Here is a 19,608-nt window from a genome sequence, read left to right as displayed (position 1 = left end):
TTAGAACTTCAAAGAACAATCCAGCAGAATAAAATTTATACTGCAGTTTATTCATTCCAGTATGCAAAAATATTTATTTGTGTAAGGATTTTTTTGTATATTACATACAACGCCTTATTAAATTGTTAGAAACCAATGAAAGTGATAAATTAATATACCAAAAGAATTCCACAATGGAGCTCAAACATGCAGGGCTGAATATTTTTTGTACAAACAGAAAGAACTGACCAGCACCGTAAAGGCTGATATGTAGTGACACCTTCCCTGATAACAGCACTGACTCTCTTCCTGTAATGTCTAATAATGTTGGAGATCTTCGCTCCTCCTCTTCATGCAGAACTTTTTAATTAAGCATTTTATCTCCTCAATACCTTTATTCATTTTTTGTCACTTTTATTGCAGAGAAATAGAGATATTAGAATGCAGCACTATATCAGTACTTGTGTAGATGTAGCTGTGGAAAGGAAAGAAAAAGTCAAAGCAAGTGCAAACTGTTTTCACATTATATTCTGCTGCTTTTTGAACTGAATTGAAGACAAAAAGCGAAGTTCTTTATCACAAGTTTACATTTGGAGCACCTGATAATCTTTGTTATTTATAGAACTGCTTACAGAAATGTCCTGTCACTTACCAAGAGCAATGTGAAAGAGGTCAAACCCACTGTTTCCAATGTGTATGATGTATTAACCTAATAATGAAGGGTAATCTCTGTTTAATATTGCATCAGATGTGAACAATGTAAATATTGTTACACAAAATTATATTTTATATCATTTATTTCATATATTTTATATCATTATTAAGAAATAACACATTGTAAGAAAAGCCAAATAAAAGGAGCAATTTTCCAAAAAGCCTCTGTTTTTGTAAACAAGTGAAAAGTGCATCAGAAAATATCTATGTTGATATAGATTTAATATTATATTAGTATATATTTAATAAGTTATTCACAGATCGGTAGATAGCTTACAAAATGAATAAGAAAAAAAAGATGAACACTTAATTTTTCCAATTTAAAGCATTATTCACTGCACGTAGCCGGGTCTGTATTACGTTTAGATGACATCTCCATCAGCCTCATGTACGGTGTGTAGATGTTGGGGCGATTAATCCTGGCAGATGGCATAATGACTGTGTTTGGGGAGGTAGGTGGTGTTAGTCCTTCATGATTGGGCCTTGGAGCTGGTGCTATGTTAACTACAGGACTTGTTGCAGTCTCCCGTGTGTTTGCTGAGAGCATATTGCTGTACTGTAAAGGTGAATATCGGAGCAAACTCTGATTCAGTCGGCTCGGAGGTCTCGGGTACGACGGAGCTTCGTACGGCTGGGGATCAGGATGACTGTGAAGAACGAAATCACATGATGTTTACAAAGCTGCAGACAATGTGACTAGTGTGGCCTTGAAATTTAAAATGTTATAATGTTATAATCCAACGCATATTTATTACCTAACAGGAAAGTCACAGCCAACTCCGATATCTTTTGTGATGGGCTTATTTTCAGTAGCTTTCTGTACAGACATAAAATACTTCAGCTTGTCTTCTAACTCATTATTCTGGGAGAAGAAGCAAAGCACAGCACACAGTCAGACCAGAGGAGAGAGAAGAGTTCAGGTCATCAGAAACAATCAGAAGACAAATCAGACATGCTCAGAGATCCTGTTCAAGAAATCCAAGAGATCCAAGCTTTGCAATGCATCTTTGCTGTGAAGTTGGTTTGGAGCCTATATTTATTCATGCTCTGCAATGGTCATGTGATTTTAGGAATTTGGAAACATCTACCTTAGGAAATGGTTTGAAGAGCAAAAGAAACATCAGGAGCAGTCAGCTGATTGGTTGGTTATGAAACTGAATGGAGCTGGAAATTTAGTAAAAATCTATTGGTAAATTATGGTTTAATCAATTTTAAAGAGTCAGATATGTTACAGAGTTGAGTATGAAGATATTACTCGTTTAACAGGACGAGGTCTAGCAACTTTCATTGAGCGGCACTTTCAGTAGCAAATTCATCAAATCTATGCAAATGATGGAGTTTATTACTTGGTACAAATTATGTTCTTCAAAGCAAGCATTTGGTGACTTTGATGCTCTAGCACCAATTGAAAGCTTCAGGCACTTTTTACATTCTTCCAAACTTCACAGCAAAAGACATTTCTCTTGTTTGCCATGCTACTGCAAGAATGAAACACTGTGAAATAACTGCAAAAACAGCTGCACACGGTTGAGATGCCTGAATGCTGCAGAATTGCAGAATGCTCAACTCTTCTGCGCATATTGAAAACAAGAGACGTTCCAAAGCACAGCTCGCAAGCTTTCCCTCTTTTACCTCACACTCCACTATCGCTAGCCTGTCCAGCAACTCGGAAATGTAGACATCCTTCCGTGCCACATCAGCTCGCAGTGTTGTCACCTGGACGAAAGAAAAAAAGGTGTGACTTTCCAGACCCCAGAAATATTATTATATCATATTATTCATTAAATACAGTATAATATCAGAACATGACATTGTTATGCATTTATTTCATGCATTTGTTCTTTTTTCTGACTTACAGCTTAGTGGTAGCAGCATCCAGTATACCAGTGTTCAGGGTTAAGGGCATTTCAGAAGGCTCAGGCATTGATCACTTCTCTGGCATTGCTGGTATTCAGGCTCATGCAGCTCAAATTCATGCAGAACTGTTACCTTTGAGCTACAACTTATCTCAATGCTAGAATTCAGTTCTGCCTCTTTTTGGGTAACAGTTGTTAATGTAGTGTGACTCCAAATGACAGAATTGTGATTATATAAAGTGTTTGTTGTCATTCAGAAATCGTCCTGTCCAAATATGCCTGTCCATGGCATACCCTAATCTTTGCCCATTACGCAACTCAGGCATACTGTTGATCTAACTACACTGCACAGTTTAAGAATTACTTATTGTAAATATTTTATACAATATACTTATATTATATATATATATATAATATAAGTATAATATATAATATATATATAATATATATATGGTTAGATAGATAGATAGATAGATAGATAGATAGATAGATAGATAGATAGATAGATAGATAGATAGATAGATAGATAGATAGATAGATAGATAGATAGATAGATAGATAGATAGATAGATTATTGATAAAGAATTGTTCTGCAGTACATCATGACCTCTCACCTCTTCTATCATGCCCTTGACTTTTCTCTGCTGACAGAACACCATGTCGTTCAGGTGCTTTATTCTGTCTTTCAGGTCTGACGCCTCCCTCTGAAACTGCTCAGCCCTGGGACACAACACTCTGTTATCATGCTAGAAAGTATTTAATTAAATCAAGCAGTCCAATGTAGCACTGGCCTCGGGCTACTTCTAAGGTCTCAGACTAGATCTGAGGTCTACTTACTTTTTAGCTCCACCCGAGTCTAGTTGATCCTCACCCAAGTTGTGTAAGCGCATTTCACACTCACAGAGTTTCTGGGTTAAGTGTGCTTTTTCCTGTGAAACAAGAAAACATATTGTCAGATGTTTCCGTTGATTCATGCGATGTTTCCTTGGAGGTTTTTGTTTACACACTTACAGTACCTGAGCCATGCAATCAAGCAGACGCTCCACCTCGCAGATCCTCTGGTCCCTTTCGGCTATTTTTGCCTCCACAATCCTTATGTTTCTCTCAGCTTCCTCCAGCCGCCTCATATACTCATCCAGCTGGACCTGGAATTTATCACAGCAAAACATCCAGGTGTTAGGTTCAATCAGGAAATGCAGCTGTCATATTCTAGTCATCCATTTATTTTCTATATTGATTATCCTACACAGGGACATGGAGAGCCAGGCGTCTATCCCAGACCGGGTGCCAACAGGGGGTCAACCCATCATAGGGCACAATCTCACATACACACACACATTCAGACACTATGGAAAATTTACAGAAACCAATGTCTTTGGACTGAAGGAGGAAACCTGAGTCCCTGTTGAAAACCGAAGAAAGTAAAGCAAGAACATGCAAACACAGGGTGGAGGTGGGAATCGAACACCCAGCCCAGGAGGTACGAGCAAACCTGCTAACAATTCAGTATTTCTTACCATTCTAAAATAGCAGGAAGTACTATTATTAAATAGACTTTATATTATATTATATTATATTAGATTATATTATATTAGATTAGATTAGATTAGATGGTTATGATTATAATGATAGCTTTTTATTCAGTTATGAATTTGCAATCATAATATTCAGTTATATATATAAACTGAACATATATATAAGATGTTCAATAAAAAGAAATAAATGGTTGAAGGATAAATAGAATAATGGATGAATGGACAAAAAAAAAACGAAATACCTAAAGTGCTACTTATACCTAAATATCAATCTAAATTTAGCATCACATTAACTGAAGAAGCCAAACTGTAGTTGGTGTTTATTTAAAAAGGTGCTCATACATTCATACACATTCTATAATATGACAGAAGCTCTGTATTTGCTAATAAAAAGTAGTATTTGGGGGTATTTGAGGGTTATTGTGGTTGTGTTGTTGTAAGTGTGTACCTGTAGAGCTTCGATTTCCTGTCTGTGTTTCCTCTGCTGTTCCTGCATCTGCTGGTCAAACTGCTGCTGGAGTTTAACACTCATCTCCTTCAAAGCCTGAGCACTGGCCTCTTTAGAGGTCTCTACCTACACACACACACACACACATTCACCGACCGATGGAAACATGGGTGTGTTTTAATGTAGATTGATTATCATCCATAAAGACAATATTTACACTCCATATTTAAAAAGCATGTGTGTGTGTGTGTGTATACAATACCTGTTGTTTCAGCATGCGGTTTTCTGTATGGGCAGCAGCCAGCTGTCTCTCCCTCTCTCGCAGTTTCTCCTCAGTCTTTTCGAAGGAAATACGCATAGCTTTCATCTCCTCTCTGTTTCCCACACGACCATGACAGCTCTCCAGCAGCGACTTCTACACCGAGCAAATACCAAACACACACTCAGTAACACACCTTAAAAAAACATAATTTCACATTCAGGTTGCAGGGAGTTTGGCTGTGTAGGGCGCTGTGTGTGAACAGAGACGGTAAATAAAAGGTTAAGTATGTTCATGATTTGCATTTGTGTGGGAACAGTTAATCTCGTTAAACGTACTTTTTCATACTCTTTTCTGGCATATCAGTACCTTGAGCAACTGTTACCTAACAAGGGGGTTGTTGATGCTTTTTTTTTTATTACATTACCTGCAAGTCAATGTTGGCTGATATGAGAGAGCTGTTCATCTGATCGAAACTGTCGACGGCTTCTCTCCCTGATCTTACTTCTGCTTCCAAATAGTGCTTGTGTGAGTTAGCCACCTATAGCACACATAGGCACATGCTGTTAGACATTGCAATCATTACAACCTGATATGTACTAAAAAAAACAATATTGTGCTTGCAACCTGGTTGTAAAAATATCTTTTGACATTTTTCTCAGCTAAATCTCCCACCATGATCTCTTTACTTTACAGGTCAGGAGACGTTTTTGTTGACTAAATATCGGTTTCTTTAAATCTCTATTTAAAAGGTAAAAGCTGTATGATCATTAGAGATATTTAGAAATATTTGATCTATACATTCTTATATACTTTTTCAGATTTTGTAAGTTTTATATTTAATTTAAATTTGTGGAATTGTGTAGTTTACATGAACACAAAGTACATTCAGTGGTAGCTAGTTTTACTTTTGTAGTAGAGTTAGAAGAAGGAATTTCTCATATAAATTAAGTTGGGGTTTTAACTCAATTTGAGCATTATTTTGTTTCATTAATTCATTTAATGTAATCCTATAAAAAATAGTTGTTGTTCTTGTTTTTTTTGAAAATGTCTTCAGATATCAGATATCAGTCTCAGTATGTGAAGTCAAGGGGCAAGATTGGATTCCATAAATATCTAATTTTAATAAATGAACTTGTGAGATGTTCTTCAACTCATTGGTCTAGTAATGGATTGCTGATTAATAGACTAAATTATTATGCAGAAATAATTTTGGTCATTTTACCAGTTTGTTATGGTTTGTAGATCTGGATTTTTAAAATTGTATCAGCTGTTCCTGAGCCCTGGTTCTTGCTGTCCAACTTAATGCTTATTAACAGTTTACAACACTTTTTATATTCTTACCCTTAATTCCTGTGAGAGTTTTTGCATTGATTGCTGCATTCCACCAAACTGACCGTACAGCCGCTCTCTGACTTTCTCTAAAGAGTCCCGCACCTGCAAAATAAATGTTTTCCATAATTAAATCAGAATCTGAATCAATTTTTTCACTATCACAATACTTTTAACAGACACATCACAAACATCTGAACCATTGTATATGTACAGATTCAATCATACATTTATTAAAAATATTAACAGTAATTATTTTATAATAATTAACAGTTCAAATATTTTTAAACTTACTACAGCTACTGCTACTACTACTACTACTACTACTATTAAAAATAATAATAACTTTGTATTATATAACAATTCTATTTATATAATAATAATAAAAACAACAACAATATTAATAAGAAAAAGAAGAACAATTATTATTATTATTATTATTATTATTATTATTGTGTTTTATTATTATTATTATTCTGTGTGTCGGTGTGTCTGATGATTCTTCCTGTCCACCTCTATATCAGTATTGCAGTGACAGTTTATGACAGAGTTATGAAGCTGTAAAACACTGACAAGAAGAATGTAATAGATGCCTGAATTAAAAAAAACTGGGATTTTTATAAACCATTTGATGATAACCGGTCAGTATATGCTTTTTAAAATTACAATTCATTGGAAATTAAGACTTTACATTTACAACATTTAGCAGACGCCCTTATCCAGATCGACTTACATTTTTATACAACTGAGCAATTGAGGGTTAAGGGCCTTGCTCAGAGGCCCAGCAGTGGCAGCTTGGTGGACATAGGAATCAAACTCACAACCTTCCGATTGGTAGCCCAACACCTAAACCACTAGGCTACCACGTCCCCCACAGTATATCAACCCTGGATGTTCATGACTAGGGCATCACTGAGGCCTAAAGTATGTTGTCACTTCCTTTCAGCATTCAGGGACACTATAAGGAGGAAGTTTTGACTGACCTAGAACTAGACTAAGATCTCTCTGACATGTGTCCTAAGATGTAGACTGTCGGATACTTGGTATATTTTCCTTCCCATGACACCTCACATGTTTATGCCCCCTCTTTCTGTTCCTTTCTGCACTCACCTCTCTGATGTATCTCATGTCATCTCTCAATTCACTGGCAGGCAGCTCACCAGCCATCGCTTCCTGCTGCACCACACCGAACACCCGGAGTCCCGGCAGCGTCTCTCGCTCAGTAACATCTCCATTGCTTACGCTGTAAGATTGCTGAGGAAGACAATGTGACGGGTCAGATTTCCATCTGTGTAAATGTATGTAATTGACAAAATGGAAAAAGCTGAATGTTCTATTTATGCCATGTGTGCGACCTTGTGTGTGTGTCCTTGTGTGGTGTGCACATACTCAAAACACCTGTGTAAATATAAGAAATTGTTTCGTTTGGCTAGTGAGAAGGAGAAAGCGTCTACATGCGCATGCTGGGATGTTTTGTTTTTCTCTGCAGTGTTGCTGAGTGAACAGATATGGGATTTTGTGAACAGGCAGTGACAAAAAGTCCTAACTGATGGTGTAATGTTTCCTGCTGTACAGTCTATAGTGTTGAGAGCGTTATGCCTCAGTGCTGCCTTCCCCTATTCTCTCTGGGCTTCAGCTGACAAATACAGAATATTCTGAAAACATTCAGAACTGTAATCTCACACTGCTAACTTTTATTAACGTGATGAATCTGGGATGTCATCAGTGGATGAGCTGAACATCTATCTTTTTCGTATATCTTATAAGAACAGTTATGGGCCTAGCTTAAAATAAAGACTCTCACTTGCCAAATGTATTTCTTTTAAGTCTTTTAAATATACTCTTGTGACAATTTCCCCTGCTATGCCCCTTCCTAACAGCCAGAGGGAGCCCTTTCCAGAATATTGACTCTCCCTAGTTAAAGGACAATTCCTGCTTTGTTGCTATATATTGCATCTTCTCACTACTGCTCTTTATAAAGTATTGTTAGCCTGCTACTTGCCAAGCTGTTCATCGTGTGTTTCTCGTTGCTTCCTTGTGTACCGACTTTTGCTGTGTTTTTCTAGTTGCCTGTTTCTTAGATTGTGTTTTGGATTTGGAGATGACCTTTTCTCTGCCTCTCTTGGTTTTTGACCTGTGTCTTTCCCTTGACCTCTCATGCTCGGAATAATTTTGTATGTTTGTTTTTGACTGCTATTAAACTCTGTATATGGATTCTTTAACTTCAGGATCTCACAACATTTCAACAATGTCACAGTGTGTAAATCATATTTAGAACAATATTTCTTTGTATTTTAAAGTCTGACCTAAGGTTATCCAAAATTATACTGAACATACATGAAGTAACATATCATAAATCATGGTGTTGTAATAACTTGGAGTGGCGAGTTATTAGCACACGTTAATAACTTGGAGTGCCATCATGTAGAAAGAGATCCTTTACATTATATAGTATTAAAATATATAACATCTAAGAATAGCTTCTGGTGTGAAATGAGCATTTCAGATAGTGAAGTGTATACTATAGACATTACCTGAGAATCAAAACAGTACATGTCAGGAAATGTTGACTGAAAATAAAAAGCGCTATATGTTATGCCATGCCATCTAAAAATGCCTCAAACAAATGCAGTTCTGGATAACGTCCTGTTGAAGGGGGTTAGAGCAGAGAAAATAGGTGAATTGTGGAAACTCCATTCATGGGCTGCAAGAATCAATGTTCTTTTTTTTTAATGTATGGTATGTTGTATTATCCATAAATCCATCCATTTTCTCTACTGCTTATCCTACACAGGTTTTTGGGGAACCTGGAGTTTATCTCAGGGGACCTGAGACATGCAGGGCACTATAGACAGGCTGCCAACCCATTGCATGCATTTTAGAGATGCCAATAGCTCACGTCTTTGGACTGGGCGTGGGAACTGGAGTACCTGAGGGAAACCCCCAAAGCAGGTAGAACATGCAAATTCCGCATACACAGGGCGGAGTCAGGAGGTGCGAGGCAGAAAACATCCTCTGGTTAAACAATCACCTGAATTCAATTCTGATTGCCCACTATGATGAATTCACCCATTTGTCTAATATCAATTATGTTACTCGCAAGATCATTATTCAGTTATATATACATATTACTACACCTTCTGTATAACCTCATACCCTTGTTTATTACACTGCCACTTGTAAATAAGCTATCTATGCACTTCTGGTTAGATGCTAAATGCATTTCATTGGCTCTGTACATGTACCTTGCACAATGACAGTAAAGTTGAATCTAATCTAATCTAATCTAATCTATACATGGCCATTTTAAACCAACTCAGTAGCAGGATTTAAGAAAAAAAAAGCAGCTAAAATTGATGCGATAAAAAAGTAACACCAAAATGATATTGGTGTTAATGATATTTTCTTTAAAACTTAGACCAGGATTAAATACAACTCACGAAGCATAAATTTTGAATTTGTAAAAATATTGGACAAAGAAGGATCTATGTTGAGAATCAATAGAGATCCACACATAACTTGTGCACATATTAATACATTAGATGTTAAATAATACTATGTTCATAGTTCTGATTTGCCTCCTCCTCCAAGCAATAATGAAACAATCACAACATTAATGTAGAAGCTTTACACATTACGAATAAACATCAGCTCATGGTGCATGAGATCAGTGAAATAATAGGATGATAGGACGATATGATATGTCTGGTTCTCGTACCTTCTCCTGGGCAGATGATTCTCTTCCTGGAGGTCTTTCTCTCTGCATGAGGCCATTCTTTTTCATCCAGCTGCCGCTGACCATCTTGCTATCCTGCAACACAACACATGCTTAACTACTTGTGTCTACATGTCTGTGAACGTAATGTTGAGAACCGATCAGACACCCATACCAGGTGTGTCCCTTTACAGCCAAAATGTCACAAAACAGGTATTTCTGCATATCATTGGATATAATTGTATGTTTTCAAAAACATTGTGTTATTCTAAACTGTGGCCTTTTTGATGCTCAGGTGGTGTTTTTTTACCTTTAGTTATATGTTACTTTAAATCCACAAGGCTCACTTTCAAACCTTTAGTCTATCCATGTATCATTATTTATCCTTATTTATTTAAGAAATTAAATATTCTATTATTAATATCATCTGTAAACAATATACTTAGATACATATAACCCATAAGTTTCAATTATCCGTTCCAGAAAAATTCTGCATTACAAACGACACACTTACGGATAAAGATTTTGAAAAGGTTCTTATTCCTTAAGGTCCAGTTATGTACCACTGAGTATTTTTAAAGGTATACTATAGTCATGTTTTTAGTAAAGAACACGTGCTGAAGATAAAGGTTCTGTGGAATAAATGAAAAAAGTAAAGTTTGCTAACGTTTTTGTGAGTCTGCTTAGTTTCTACTGGTTTCATTTAACTAACCAAAGAATACAATTTTCCCACCAAATATAAGACAAAAACATTGACTAGACATTGATTTAGTGGCCCATTCACTCAGACTTGTGTATTTTTGGACAGTCTGACTGTCTGATTCTCTTAATCGCATCCACGTAAGAGGCGGTTTAACCAAATCCAGACGTTTCCTCAAATTCAGGAAGAAGTATTCCCTTTTCACCAAGGAGTACATATTTTACCATAGATGTAACTGGGTTCATGTAGCAGCTGCAGCTTCTTCTGTTTTACTGCCTACAAAATGCAGAATGCAATGGACCATATTCTATACAACACCCTTATAAATGATCTCATCTTTAAATAATATCCACCGAACAATTCTCATAGCAGTCCTGCATATAAACTAAACTATTCACATAGTGATCTAATGACAACAGAAAATTGGCATGCCCACTTCTTTCAGAGAAACAAGATCAATGATCCCTTTCACTATTACACAAAAATTGCACAAAGAGCAGTATGAGAAGAAACAAATATGAACGACTTGAAGAATTTGGGAAGGAGCAGCACCAGTCAATCAAACCGAGTCAGCTTCAAAGACCCAATAGCATCAGATATCATTGCCATGCCCTGAAATATGGTGTCTTTTTGGTGAGTCAGTAGAGCACGGAGATAGCATTTTATAGTCGGGCATTATTAGATTATTTGATTTTTGGATTCAGGAAAGGCGACTTCCTGGCTTCTGCACACTCTGGATGTAAATTTAGACAGGCAGATAAGATAAAGCTAACAACAGTCTTAATCATCACAGGGAACTGTGGTTATGTAAGCCTTTAAATAACTTAAAACCACCAATTTACCTAACATATTTTCTAGAAATAAATTATAACTATAAAATATCAGCTACTTTTTTTTATTGTTGATTAATATTTTTGCCTCCAAAATGTAGCAGAAAAATGCATTGCATCAACAAACCAAGCATATGTATGTGTATGTATCATGAAAATGTGTCAGTCTCTTGCTGCATTTCATTAAAAAACCATCACCAATGATAGTAGTAACAAAGCTTTATTCATGTAACACATACTGAGTAGCTGGGACTGGCAGAGCACAGAGCATTAGGTTACTGGGCCAACCCTATTTAATTACATGATGGATCTCTCTCAATTTTGTATTGTTATGTCTGTAACACAATATCTTTAGCATCAAAATATAAGAATGCTTTCTTGTGACACCTCAAGCTACTCATCAAGCTAGTTCTACTTGTCCTCTTCTTCTACGTCACAGTGGTTTGTCCTTTTTCTCTGCGTAGTTGCGTAAAAAATGTTGTTCTTGTTTTGGAGCTAAATTTAAACTTAGCTATGACCATTTCAGAGGATTTCTCTGTGATCAGAATGAAGAATTAACATATATTCAGCAAGCTACAAATTGGAGGATTTCATTTCAATTATTCTACCTGTATTAACATGTAGAAACAGGTACATGGCTTTATGAGAAGATTCTAAATTAAACATTTATGTTTAAACGAATAGAGTGGTAGGGAAGAATACTGACTATGCTAGATTATAATACTATATTTCCATTGTCTCCATTTAAACAGGTTTTAAGATTAAAACCATTATGATTAGACTGACTTTACGTTAAACTAACACTATAATTTTGCTTGTAATACTGTAGTCCTTTCCCATAATTATCTTCAAAAAAACCTTTAAAAATATGTTGAAAGACAGCACCGAAACACACTCAGTATGGATCACAGACAGAGGCGTTCATATATAAATGTAATATAAATTAATCGCTACAGAATGTTTAAAAATTCAGTAACAAATAAGAGTAAAATTCATATTAAATAAAAAAAAATGATTTTGTACTGTATGTGTTATTTACAGCATGCAGATTTGGCTGCAGATTTGCAGATTTTGCTCATTCTATTCAGATGAACAAATCTGCTCAACATATATCCAGTGGTTTCATTACAGACATCCAGTATATTACAATTAAAATTGGAGTACAGCTAACCTCAGCCTTGAGCTACATAAATAAATCCAGTACACTGCATGTCACACAGGAGACAGTAAAATACTGGATGAATGCTACACCATACAAAAGTGGTAGGGCAGTTATAGCTCCAGAGTTTAGTGCTCTGGATTTTTTAATGGATGATCGGTGTTCAAGCCTCAGCCCTTCCAAGCTGCCACTATTGCGCCCCTGTGAAAGCCCCTTAATCCTCTCTGCTCCAGGGTCGCTGAATCATGGCTGAACCCAACTTACAAAATTAGGATATGTGAAGAAAGAATTTCACTCTTCTAATGTACATGTGTGTATATCTTCCTCTTAGGCTGCTTCTAAATAATGAATAATCTCTTCCCAGTCAAGTGTCCTACCAAAATCTGCTAAGCCTGTAATCAGGACTGTTAATTGGTGTGCTAATGAGAAAGAATTAACTGTAACTCCTACCCAAAAAGATGTCAAACCCTTGTTCACATGAAAACTTAGACACCTTCATCAAACCATAGAAGAAAACACCTAAGCAACATCCCCGTAAAATACCCATCATAGGACCTGAAGTGGGAGGAACATCCAGCAGAGGATGCATTACTGTACCTCTGCCAACTTAGGAAGTTCACCCGGTCACAGGAGCTGCTGATACAGAAATACTCTGCCATCAGTGACTCTGTTCTGTGCGTTACAGTAACTGTCTGGTTTGGTTCAGCCATCATATCAGACCAAAATGTTTCGGTTGACTGTGAAGACTGATGAGTCGAACAATGTGCACCCCATGTGCACACTTCAGGACATTTCCAGGGTCAGAAAGAATAATCACAAATCCCAATACCCAAGGGTTTTAGGGTTAGGGTTAGCAACTGTTTTACTACATAGCACATAAGGGCAAAAATGTGTTCTATTGCTCAAAATATATGGTAATAAATAAGAAGAAATTCATCCCACCCTGGCATTGTGCAGCTCATTACACAAGTCTGACATTTGTTCACACTCTCATCTACACTACTGCAGGACTTATCCATTCTGTACCATAATCAGAAATGGGTTAGGGTTAGGGTTAGACTGGTATCTTTAAGGAGAAGGCAGTGGTGTGGCAGTGAAATCCTATCAGTCCAAGGTACAGAGAATACAGAACACACATAGTGTGACACACAGAGACACTGCTATTCTCTGTGTGTCACACACATAGTGTGACACACAGAGACACTGCTATTCTCTGTGCCAAATGTTACACTGCCTTGTTAAAAACTATATAAGCATAGGTCATGGTTATAGTTTATCGTTATATTTTATAGGTTATAGGTTATGTGGATGTGGATGTGGTAGTCTAGAGTTTAAGGTGTTGGACTAATGATTTTAAGGTCATAAGTTTGAATCCCAGGGCCATCAAGCTGCCAGTGCTGGGCCCCTAAACAAGGCCCTCAACTGCTCAGTTGTACAAAAATAAAATATAAAACATAAGCTGCTCTGAATAAAGGCATCTGAAAAAATGCTGTAAAATATTGTTATAATGATGTCTACATGACTGATGTTACACTATGTGTGTGTGTGTGTGTGTGTGTGTGTGTGTGTGTGTGTGTGTGTGTGTGTGTGTGTGTGTGTGTGTGTGTGTGTGTGTGTGTATGCCACACCCATTACTACAAAGATAAGTACATTACCTCTCTGATACTACACCATTATTTGTCAATTTCAAATTGATAAAACTAATTGGTTTGTTATAGCTGTATGCTACAAACATAAAGAACATAGCTATGTCAGATACTACAGCATTCATTGGCAGGTATATGTAGTAATTCATTGTGTTAATGGTCTTATTCATTTCATTTCTGTGTATTCATACTCTATTATTTTTTAGTATAATAGTGTTCCTATTATACTCTTACATACTGTATATTTCAGATTTGCTGAATATCCTAGGACTTAGTAGAATGTATTAAATAATGACAATCATATATAGAAATAATATATATTTATTAATTAATTAGAATTCTTAATTTTTTTAGTAAACCCTATGTTGTACAACTACACATTTTTATTTCATTAATATGAATCTTACTGTAACATGAATAATAATAGATTTTTGTAAAAAAAAAAATAATAATGATTTAGAGAGACGTGAGGCAGTTTTGACGGCTCCTCTATGTAGATTTTAGTGATGGATAAGCAAAAATAATAATAATAATAATAAGAATAAGAATAAGAATAATAACACTTACAGAGCGTGCAGAACTGTTTGTTTTGTCATTCTGTCCAGTGGGGAGGTCATCAGATCGGAGGGTCAATCTGAGTCGCCTGACTCCTCTCTGTCCATATCAGTGACAGTCACACACACATGTGCAAACAAACACAAACACACACACACACACAAAATGAGGGTAATAAAAGGCTAGTAAAAACAACATGACAACTACAGGACTAGCCATTTATCAAGGTCAGTCTACTGAACACTTTTATTTTCTAAGAATGTTATCTCAGATCAGAATTTTATCTGCAATGTTTCAGTCAAAGCCTGACCTCATTCAAGCCTGGTATTTTATTGTACAATTTGGATTCCTTCATTTTTTTGAAAGAGGCCTGGAACATTTAATATAATTTTGCTATCATCTCCTGATTCATTGATTGTGCTAGTACATAAGAGATGATGGTTATTTCGATAACAGACTTCAGTTGGTCTGATTCCAGTCAGTAAGCCCTACTCCCATCCCCTGCTTTCATCTGTTTCAAAACCTCATTATGTGCATGTAGAGGCAGAGCTTTATAGTTTAAACATGGATATTTATTCTAATTGTTGCAATTGTAAATTGATGGCAACACATTAGAGAGTCAGTGTGACGGCTATTGTGTTTAGACAAAATATTATAAAATGGAGTTGAGCCATTGTTAACATGTTTTAGATGCTTTGTCAAAGAGGAAGGAAGGAAGGCAGGAAGGGACCATAGGGAAACTTGGCAAAAATAAGATACAGCTACAGCAAACACAGTGGGAGGAATAAAAGTAAGAAAATATCCAAGAAATGTTCTTATATTTCTTATATTCCTTATAAATTCCTTATATCACAAAATGAGTCATTATTTATCACAATAATGTCATATGCTGCACTATTGTTTGCTACTGTCCACACTAGACATATATACAGGCTGTAACTACCACACCCTCGCTTACGGTCCAGGCAAATTACACCACATGTAAATGCTATGCCAATTCATGTGTATACTGAAGTGAATATAAACAATATCCCTTTCATTCTAGAGGCTAAAACACAAACTTTGTTGTCTACGTAACTGACATAACACTTTATCGGTATCACCATCCATATCACCAGGGCATTTTGAATGTAGTATAACATTTTAAACTGTAGGTGTAGAGGTTTAACTTATTTATGTATAACTTGTGTTTTGTTTGCTCTGTATGCGATATACTTCGACGGTGGTCAACTTATGACCCCAGTGGCATGTGATATACAGTGTAACTGTGCTCAGAATGAATCTCCACTAAAATCATATCATCTCAGTGGTGGTCCTGTAGTGAGCCCTTTCTGTTCAGTAAAGGAGGAGAGGGTGATAGCAAATTGCATAGGGACAGATAAGCTACAGCTAATAACTGTAAACTCACAAGGCATGACCCAATTTTCTTGAGAAAGGTAACAAAAGCTGTTTCCAGAACAGCAAAAAAATGCCGCTCAAAAACTGACTTATTTTCCTGTATTTTATAAAGAAACAGAGAAGTAACAGTAGCTCTACACACACTACCTCTACACCTGCTCATTTATGCAGTTATCTAATCAGCCAATCATGTGGTACAGTTTCAATGAAAGAGTTTCAGTTAATGTTCACGTCAAACATTGGAATGAGGAAAAACATGGGTTTTGGTAGCTGGTGAGAGATGGCCTGGTTTGAGTTTTTCAGAAACTGGTGACTGGTGGTTTTCACACACTACATCCTCTAGAGTTTATATAGAATGGTGTGAAAAACAAAAAACACCCTGTGAGAGGAGGGTCTGCAGGATGAAACACCTTGTTGATAAAAGAGATCAGAGAAGTAGCATAAGACTGGTCTTAACTGACAGGATGTCTACAGTAACTAGTGTGTATAAAAAAGGCATCACTGCATGCAAAACATTGAACCTTGCTGTGGATGAGCTACAGAAGCAGAAGACCACATTAGGTTGTAGACCACATGTATAAGCCTGTGCTCAGATTCCTGTTCTTGAATCCAAGCCCAATGTCGTCTTCTGTAGTTTTAGCCGTTTGCCACAAGGAAAGATTTAAGTTTTGCTCTTCCTGTGATGCTTTATTGCTCACTGTGGTTGTAAAGAGTGATTATTTAAATGTCCTTTGTGGCAGCTTAAAAATGTATGGTAATTTTCCTCTGTATTGTCATCAACAAGGTGTTTCCACCTAAGGAACAGTCACTCACTCAATCTAATTTGATTTGCACACCATTCTGTATAAACTTATGAGACTGTTGTGTGTGAAAATCACCATAGGAGGTCATTAGTTTCATGAAATAAATTGAGGTGAATCAAGGGTGAATCAAGATGGCGGTGGTGTACATGGCATGCCGTCAGTCTTGGAGGACGAGACCACATTACTCTTGTACTACGTTCTCTGCACTGGTTGCCGGTACGATACCATGTTGATTTTGAAATTCTTCTATTAGTATTTAAATCTTTAAATGGTTCAGCCCCTCCTTATCTCTCCGATTTACTGTCAGAACATCGTCCAGTTGTGCCTCTCCGGTCATCTGATCAGAGACTGCTACGCATTCCAAAATCAAAGCTCAAAAGTAGGGGTGACCGTTAGCTGCTCCCAGACTGTGGAATGCGTTGCCTGTTAGTTATTAGATTCTCTCCTTCCATATCGGTTTTTAAAGTTTGGTTTAAAACATACCTTTTTTGAATCAGCATATGGTCCCGGATGAAATATATTGTACTGTATTGTGTGTTTGTGTTCTTTTATGTTTTTGTTTTTATCTATTATTGATATTTTATTGTTTTTTTTGCATTGATGTAAAGCACACTGGTCAACTGGTGTTGTGTGTAGTTGTGCTATAGAAATAAAATTGACATTGGCATTGACATTGATAGTTTCTGAAATACTCAAACCAGCTCATCTGGTATTAACAACCATGACACTATTAAAGTCACAGTGATCACACTACTTCTTTATTCTGATGTTTGATGTATACATTAAATGCACCGAGCTGCTGCCACGTGATTGGCTGATTGGATAACTACATACTGTAAATAACCAGGTATACAGGAGTTCTTGTTAAAATGGAGTGACCATATATCCTGTAATAATTATACATATTGTTTTGTTCGGTTTATTTTTTCATAAAAGATGAACTGTCTTCAAAGACAAATACAATTATTGTCTTAGACCAATATATACTCATTGTTGCAGTCATAAATTATTTACATTGTCTTTTAGATGACTTTTATGGAGATTAACTTAGCGTCCATGTGTTGATTAGCCGTGAGAAAGAACACTGTGACTGACAATTCAATGGCAAGCGCTGATAAAATAAACATGACAGGGCTCTGGCAGCTCTCATTACACTGCCTGCTCTCTGTGCTAATCTTATCCTTGAGCCAACACAGGGACCAGCTCTGAGAATGATTAGCCATGATGTGTTAAATTAACCACAGACCAGAGTGTGAAAGATAGACATGCAGTCAAAGAGAGAAGGATGCGAACAAACAAACATTAACACCTCACGTTGGTCAAGGGCCAAAGAAAAGGGAAGTGAGAGGGAATGTGAGAGAGGAAGTGTGACTGGACGTGTTCTGTTCTCCATAGGCTCTTACTTACCTCACTCCCGTGATCCGTAGTGGATGTGGTAGTGAGTGAGGAGCCCGCTCTTCCGTTTCTCAGCATGTCTCCGTACTACTGTCCCTTTCTTAGACCACAGCAAACACACACACATTCACACCCGCTCAATGCTGCCACCTGCTCCACCGCTCTGGGCAATTCAGCAACTTCAGAAGTTAGCATGTGAAAGAGGCTGGATGGAAAAAAGTGTGTCCCTTGAGCAAGAGACCTGTGCTAGAATTCCTTCCTCTGGATGGTAAGCAGCAGGGGAGAAAAAAGATTCCAGTACTCCAAAGTGCAAAGGACAGTGGAAAGAAACAAACTACAGCATAGGGGGAAAAAGTCCAAAGTGTGTTACATACACACACAAGCATGCACAACACACACCCACAAAAACACATAGACAAGCTCCTCCTAACTAGAGATACTCAGAGAGAGAGAGAGAGAGAGAGAGAGAGAGAGAGAGAGAGAGAGAGAGAGAGAGAGACCAAGCGAGAGGCTACTAGAAAGACTGAATGTGCGTGCGTGCGTGCGTGCGTGCGTGCGTGTGTGTGTGTGTGTGTGTGTGTGTGCGCGCGCGTGCGTGCGTGCGTGTGTGTGTGTGTGAATGTTTGTGTGTACTTGTATGTGTGTATGTCACAGCTATGTTTGTTGAGCCACCGGAATGACCTGTCCTTCTACATTTCTCCTGATCTTTGGTCTCCACCCGCATGTCTGTATATCAGGACTTTCAGCCTGCTGTTTCTGCTTCATAGGTGTAGCATAAACACACCAATACACACCCAGAAATGAAAAGGAATAGGCATCAGTTTATCACTGAAACTGCTATGAAAAATTCACACTACACTAACCAAACAAACCAATAACACAGCAGCTGCTAAAATGTGAAACAGACTTGTTTAACGGCAGGATAGTTTAGGTGAAAGATTGTTAAGAGGCATTAGAAGTATGAACCTCATAATGATACAATAAACTGTCATTTTAATTGTTAGACAAGCTTTCAATATTTAATGATACAATAACATATTGATTTACATGACTGTCAACGATTCAGAATTTAACGATGACCTATGACTATGATAAGAATTTGATTTAGTAGCCTCAGATAAAAATATGACCAATATATAGTTTGTTTAGTATTTGGGGTAGGCAACTCATTAACTTATGGATGATTATGACATATACAAGACTATTTCCTGTAGAAGGAGTATCAGAGTTATGGGAAAATCAATTTAAGCACATTTAACCCTTTTTTTTTGACCATTTTAGACA

At 36.9% G+C, this 19,608-nt stretch overlaps 1 protein-coding gene across 3 annotated transcripts; it reads right to left on the bottom strand.

The window, feature by feature from the left end:
* Positions 1 to 29: 29 nt before the first annotated feature.
* LOC113636798 (myocardial zonula adherens protein) lies at positions 30 to 18,789 on the bottom strand. 3 transcript variants are annotated; one of them, XR_007144640.1, is made up of 15 exons: positions 18,337 to 18,788; positions 14,741 to 14,827; positions 9,842 to 9,934; positions 7,234 to 7,377; positions 6,136 to 6,228; positions 5,219 to 5,332; positions 4,795 to 4,947; positions 4,533 to 4,658; positions 3,566 to 3,694; positions 3,387 to 3,478; positions 3,164 to 3,269; positions 2,326 to 2,409; positions 1,449 to 1,555; positions 632 to 1,340; positions 30 to 454 (listed from the first exon to the last, which is right to left on the bottom strand). XR_007144640.1 is itself a non-coding variant. In XM_047822118.1 (14 exons), exons 1-14 carry the CDS (start codon positions 18,400 to 18,402, stop codon positions 1,022 to 1,024), a joined length of 1,668 nt encoding a protein of 555 aa, XP_047678074.1. In that variant the 5' UTR covers positions 18,403 to 18,789; the 3' UTR covers positions 30 to 1,021. The 3 variants fall into 3 exon arrangements, 2 of the variants coding, with proteins under 2 accessions (XP_047678074.1, XP_026992917.1); XM_047822118.1 differs by having other exon boundaries at positions 30 to 1,340; positions 1,449 to 1,510; positions 18,337 to 18,789; XM_027137116.2 differs by having other exon boundaries at positions 30 to 1,340.
* Between the last annotated feature and the right edge of the window lie 819 nt (positions 18,790 to 19,608).

This window comes from Tachysurus fulvidraco, chromosome 1 (assembly GCF_022655615.1).
Source record: "Tachysurus fulvidraco isolate hzauxx_2018 chromosome 1, HZAU_PFXX_2.0, whole genome shotgun sequence".
Classification (NCBI taxonomy): domain Eukaryota; kingdom Metazoa; phylum Chordata; class Actinopteri; order Siluriformes; family Bagridae; genus Tachysurus; species Tachysurus fulvidraco.
Note: the sequence above shows the minus strand (reverse complement) of the source record. Positions and strands in the feature narration are given on the sequence as shown.

What these genes read in the sequence shown, in the direction of transcription:
- LOC113636798 (XM_027137116.2), bottom strand. Translation starts at nt 18,402, where the DNA reads ATGCTGAGAAACGGAAGAGCGGGCTCCTCACTCACTACCACATCCACT. An exon ending in AGGAAATCGAAGCTCTACAG is followed by an intron (nt 3,695 to 4,532) that starts GTACACACTTAC and finishes GATAAATTCCAG; the next exon opens with GTCCAGCTGGATGAGTATAT. An exon ending in TCAAGGGCATGATAGAAGAG is followed by an intron (nt 2,410 to 3,163) that starts GTGAGAGGTCAT and finishes TCTTTCGTCCAG; the next exon opens with GTGACAACACTGCGAGCTGA.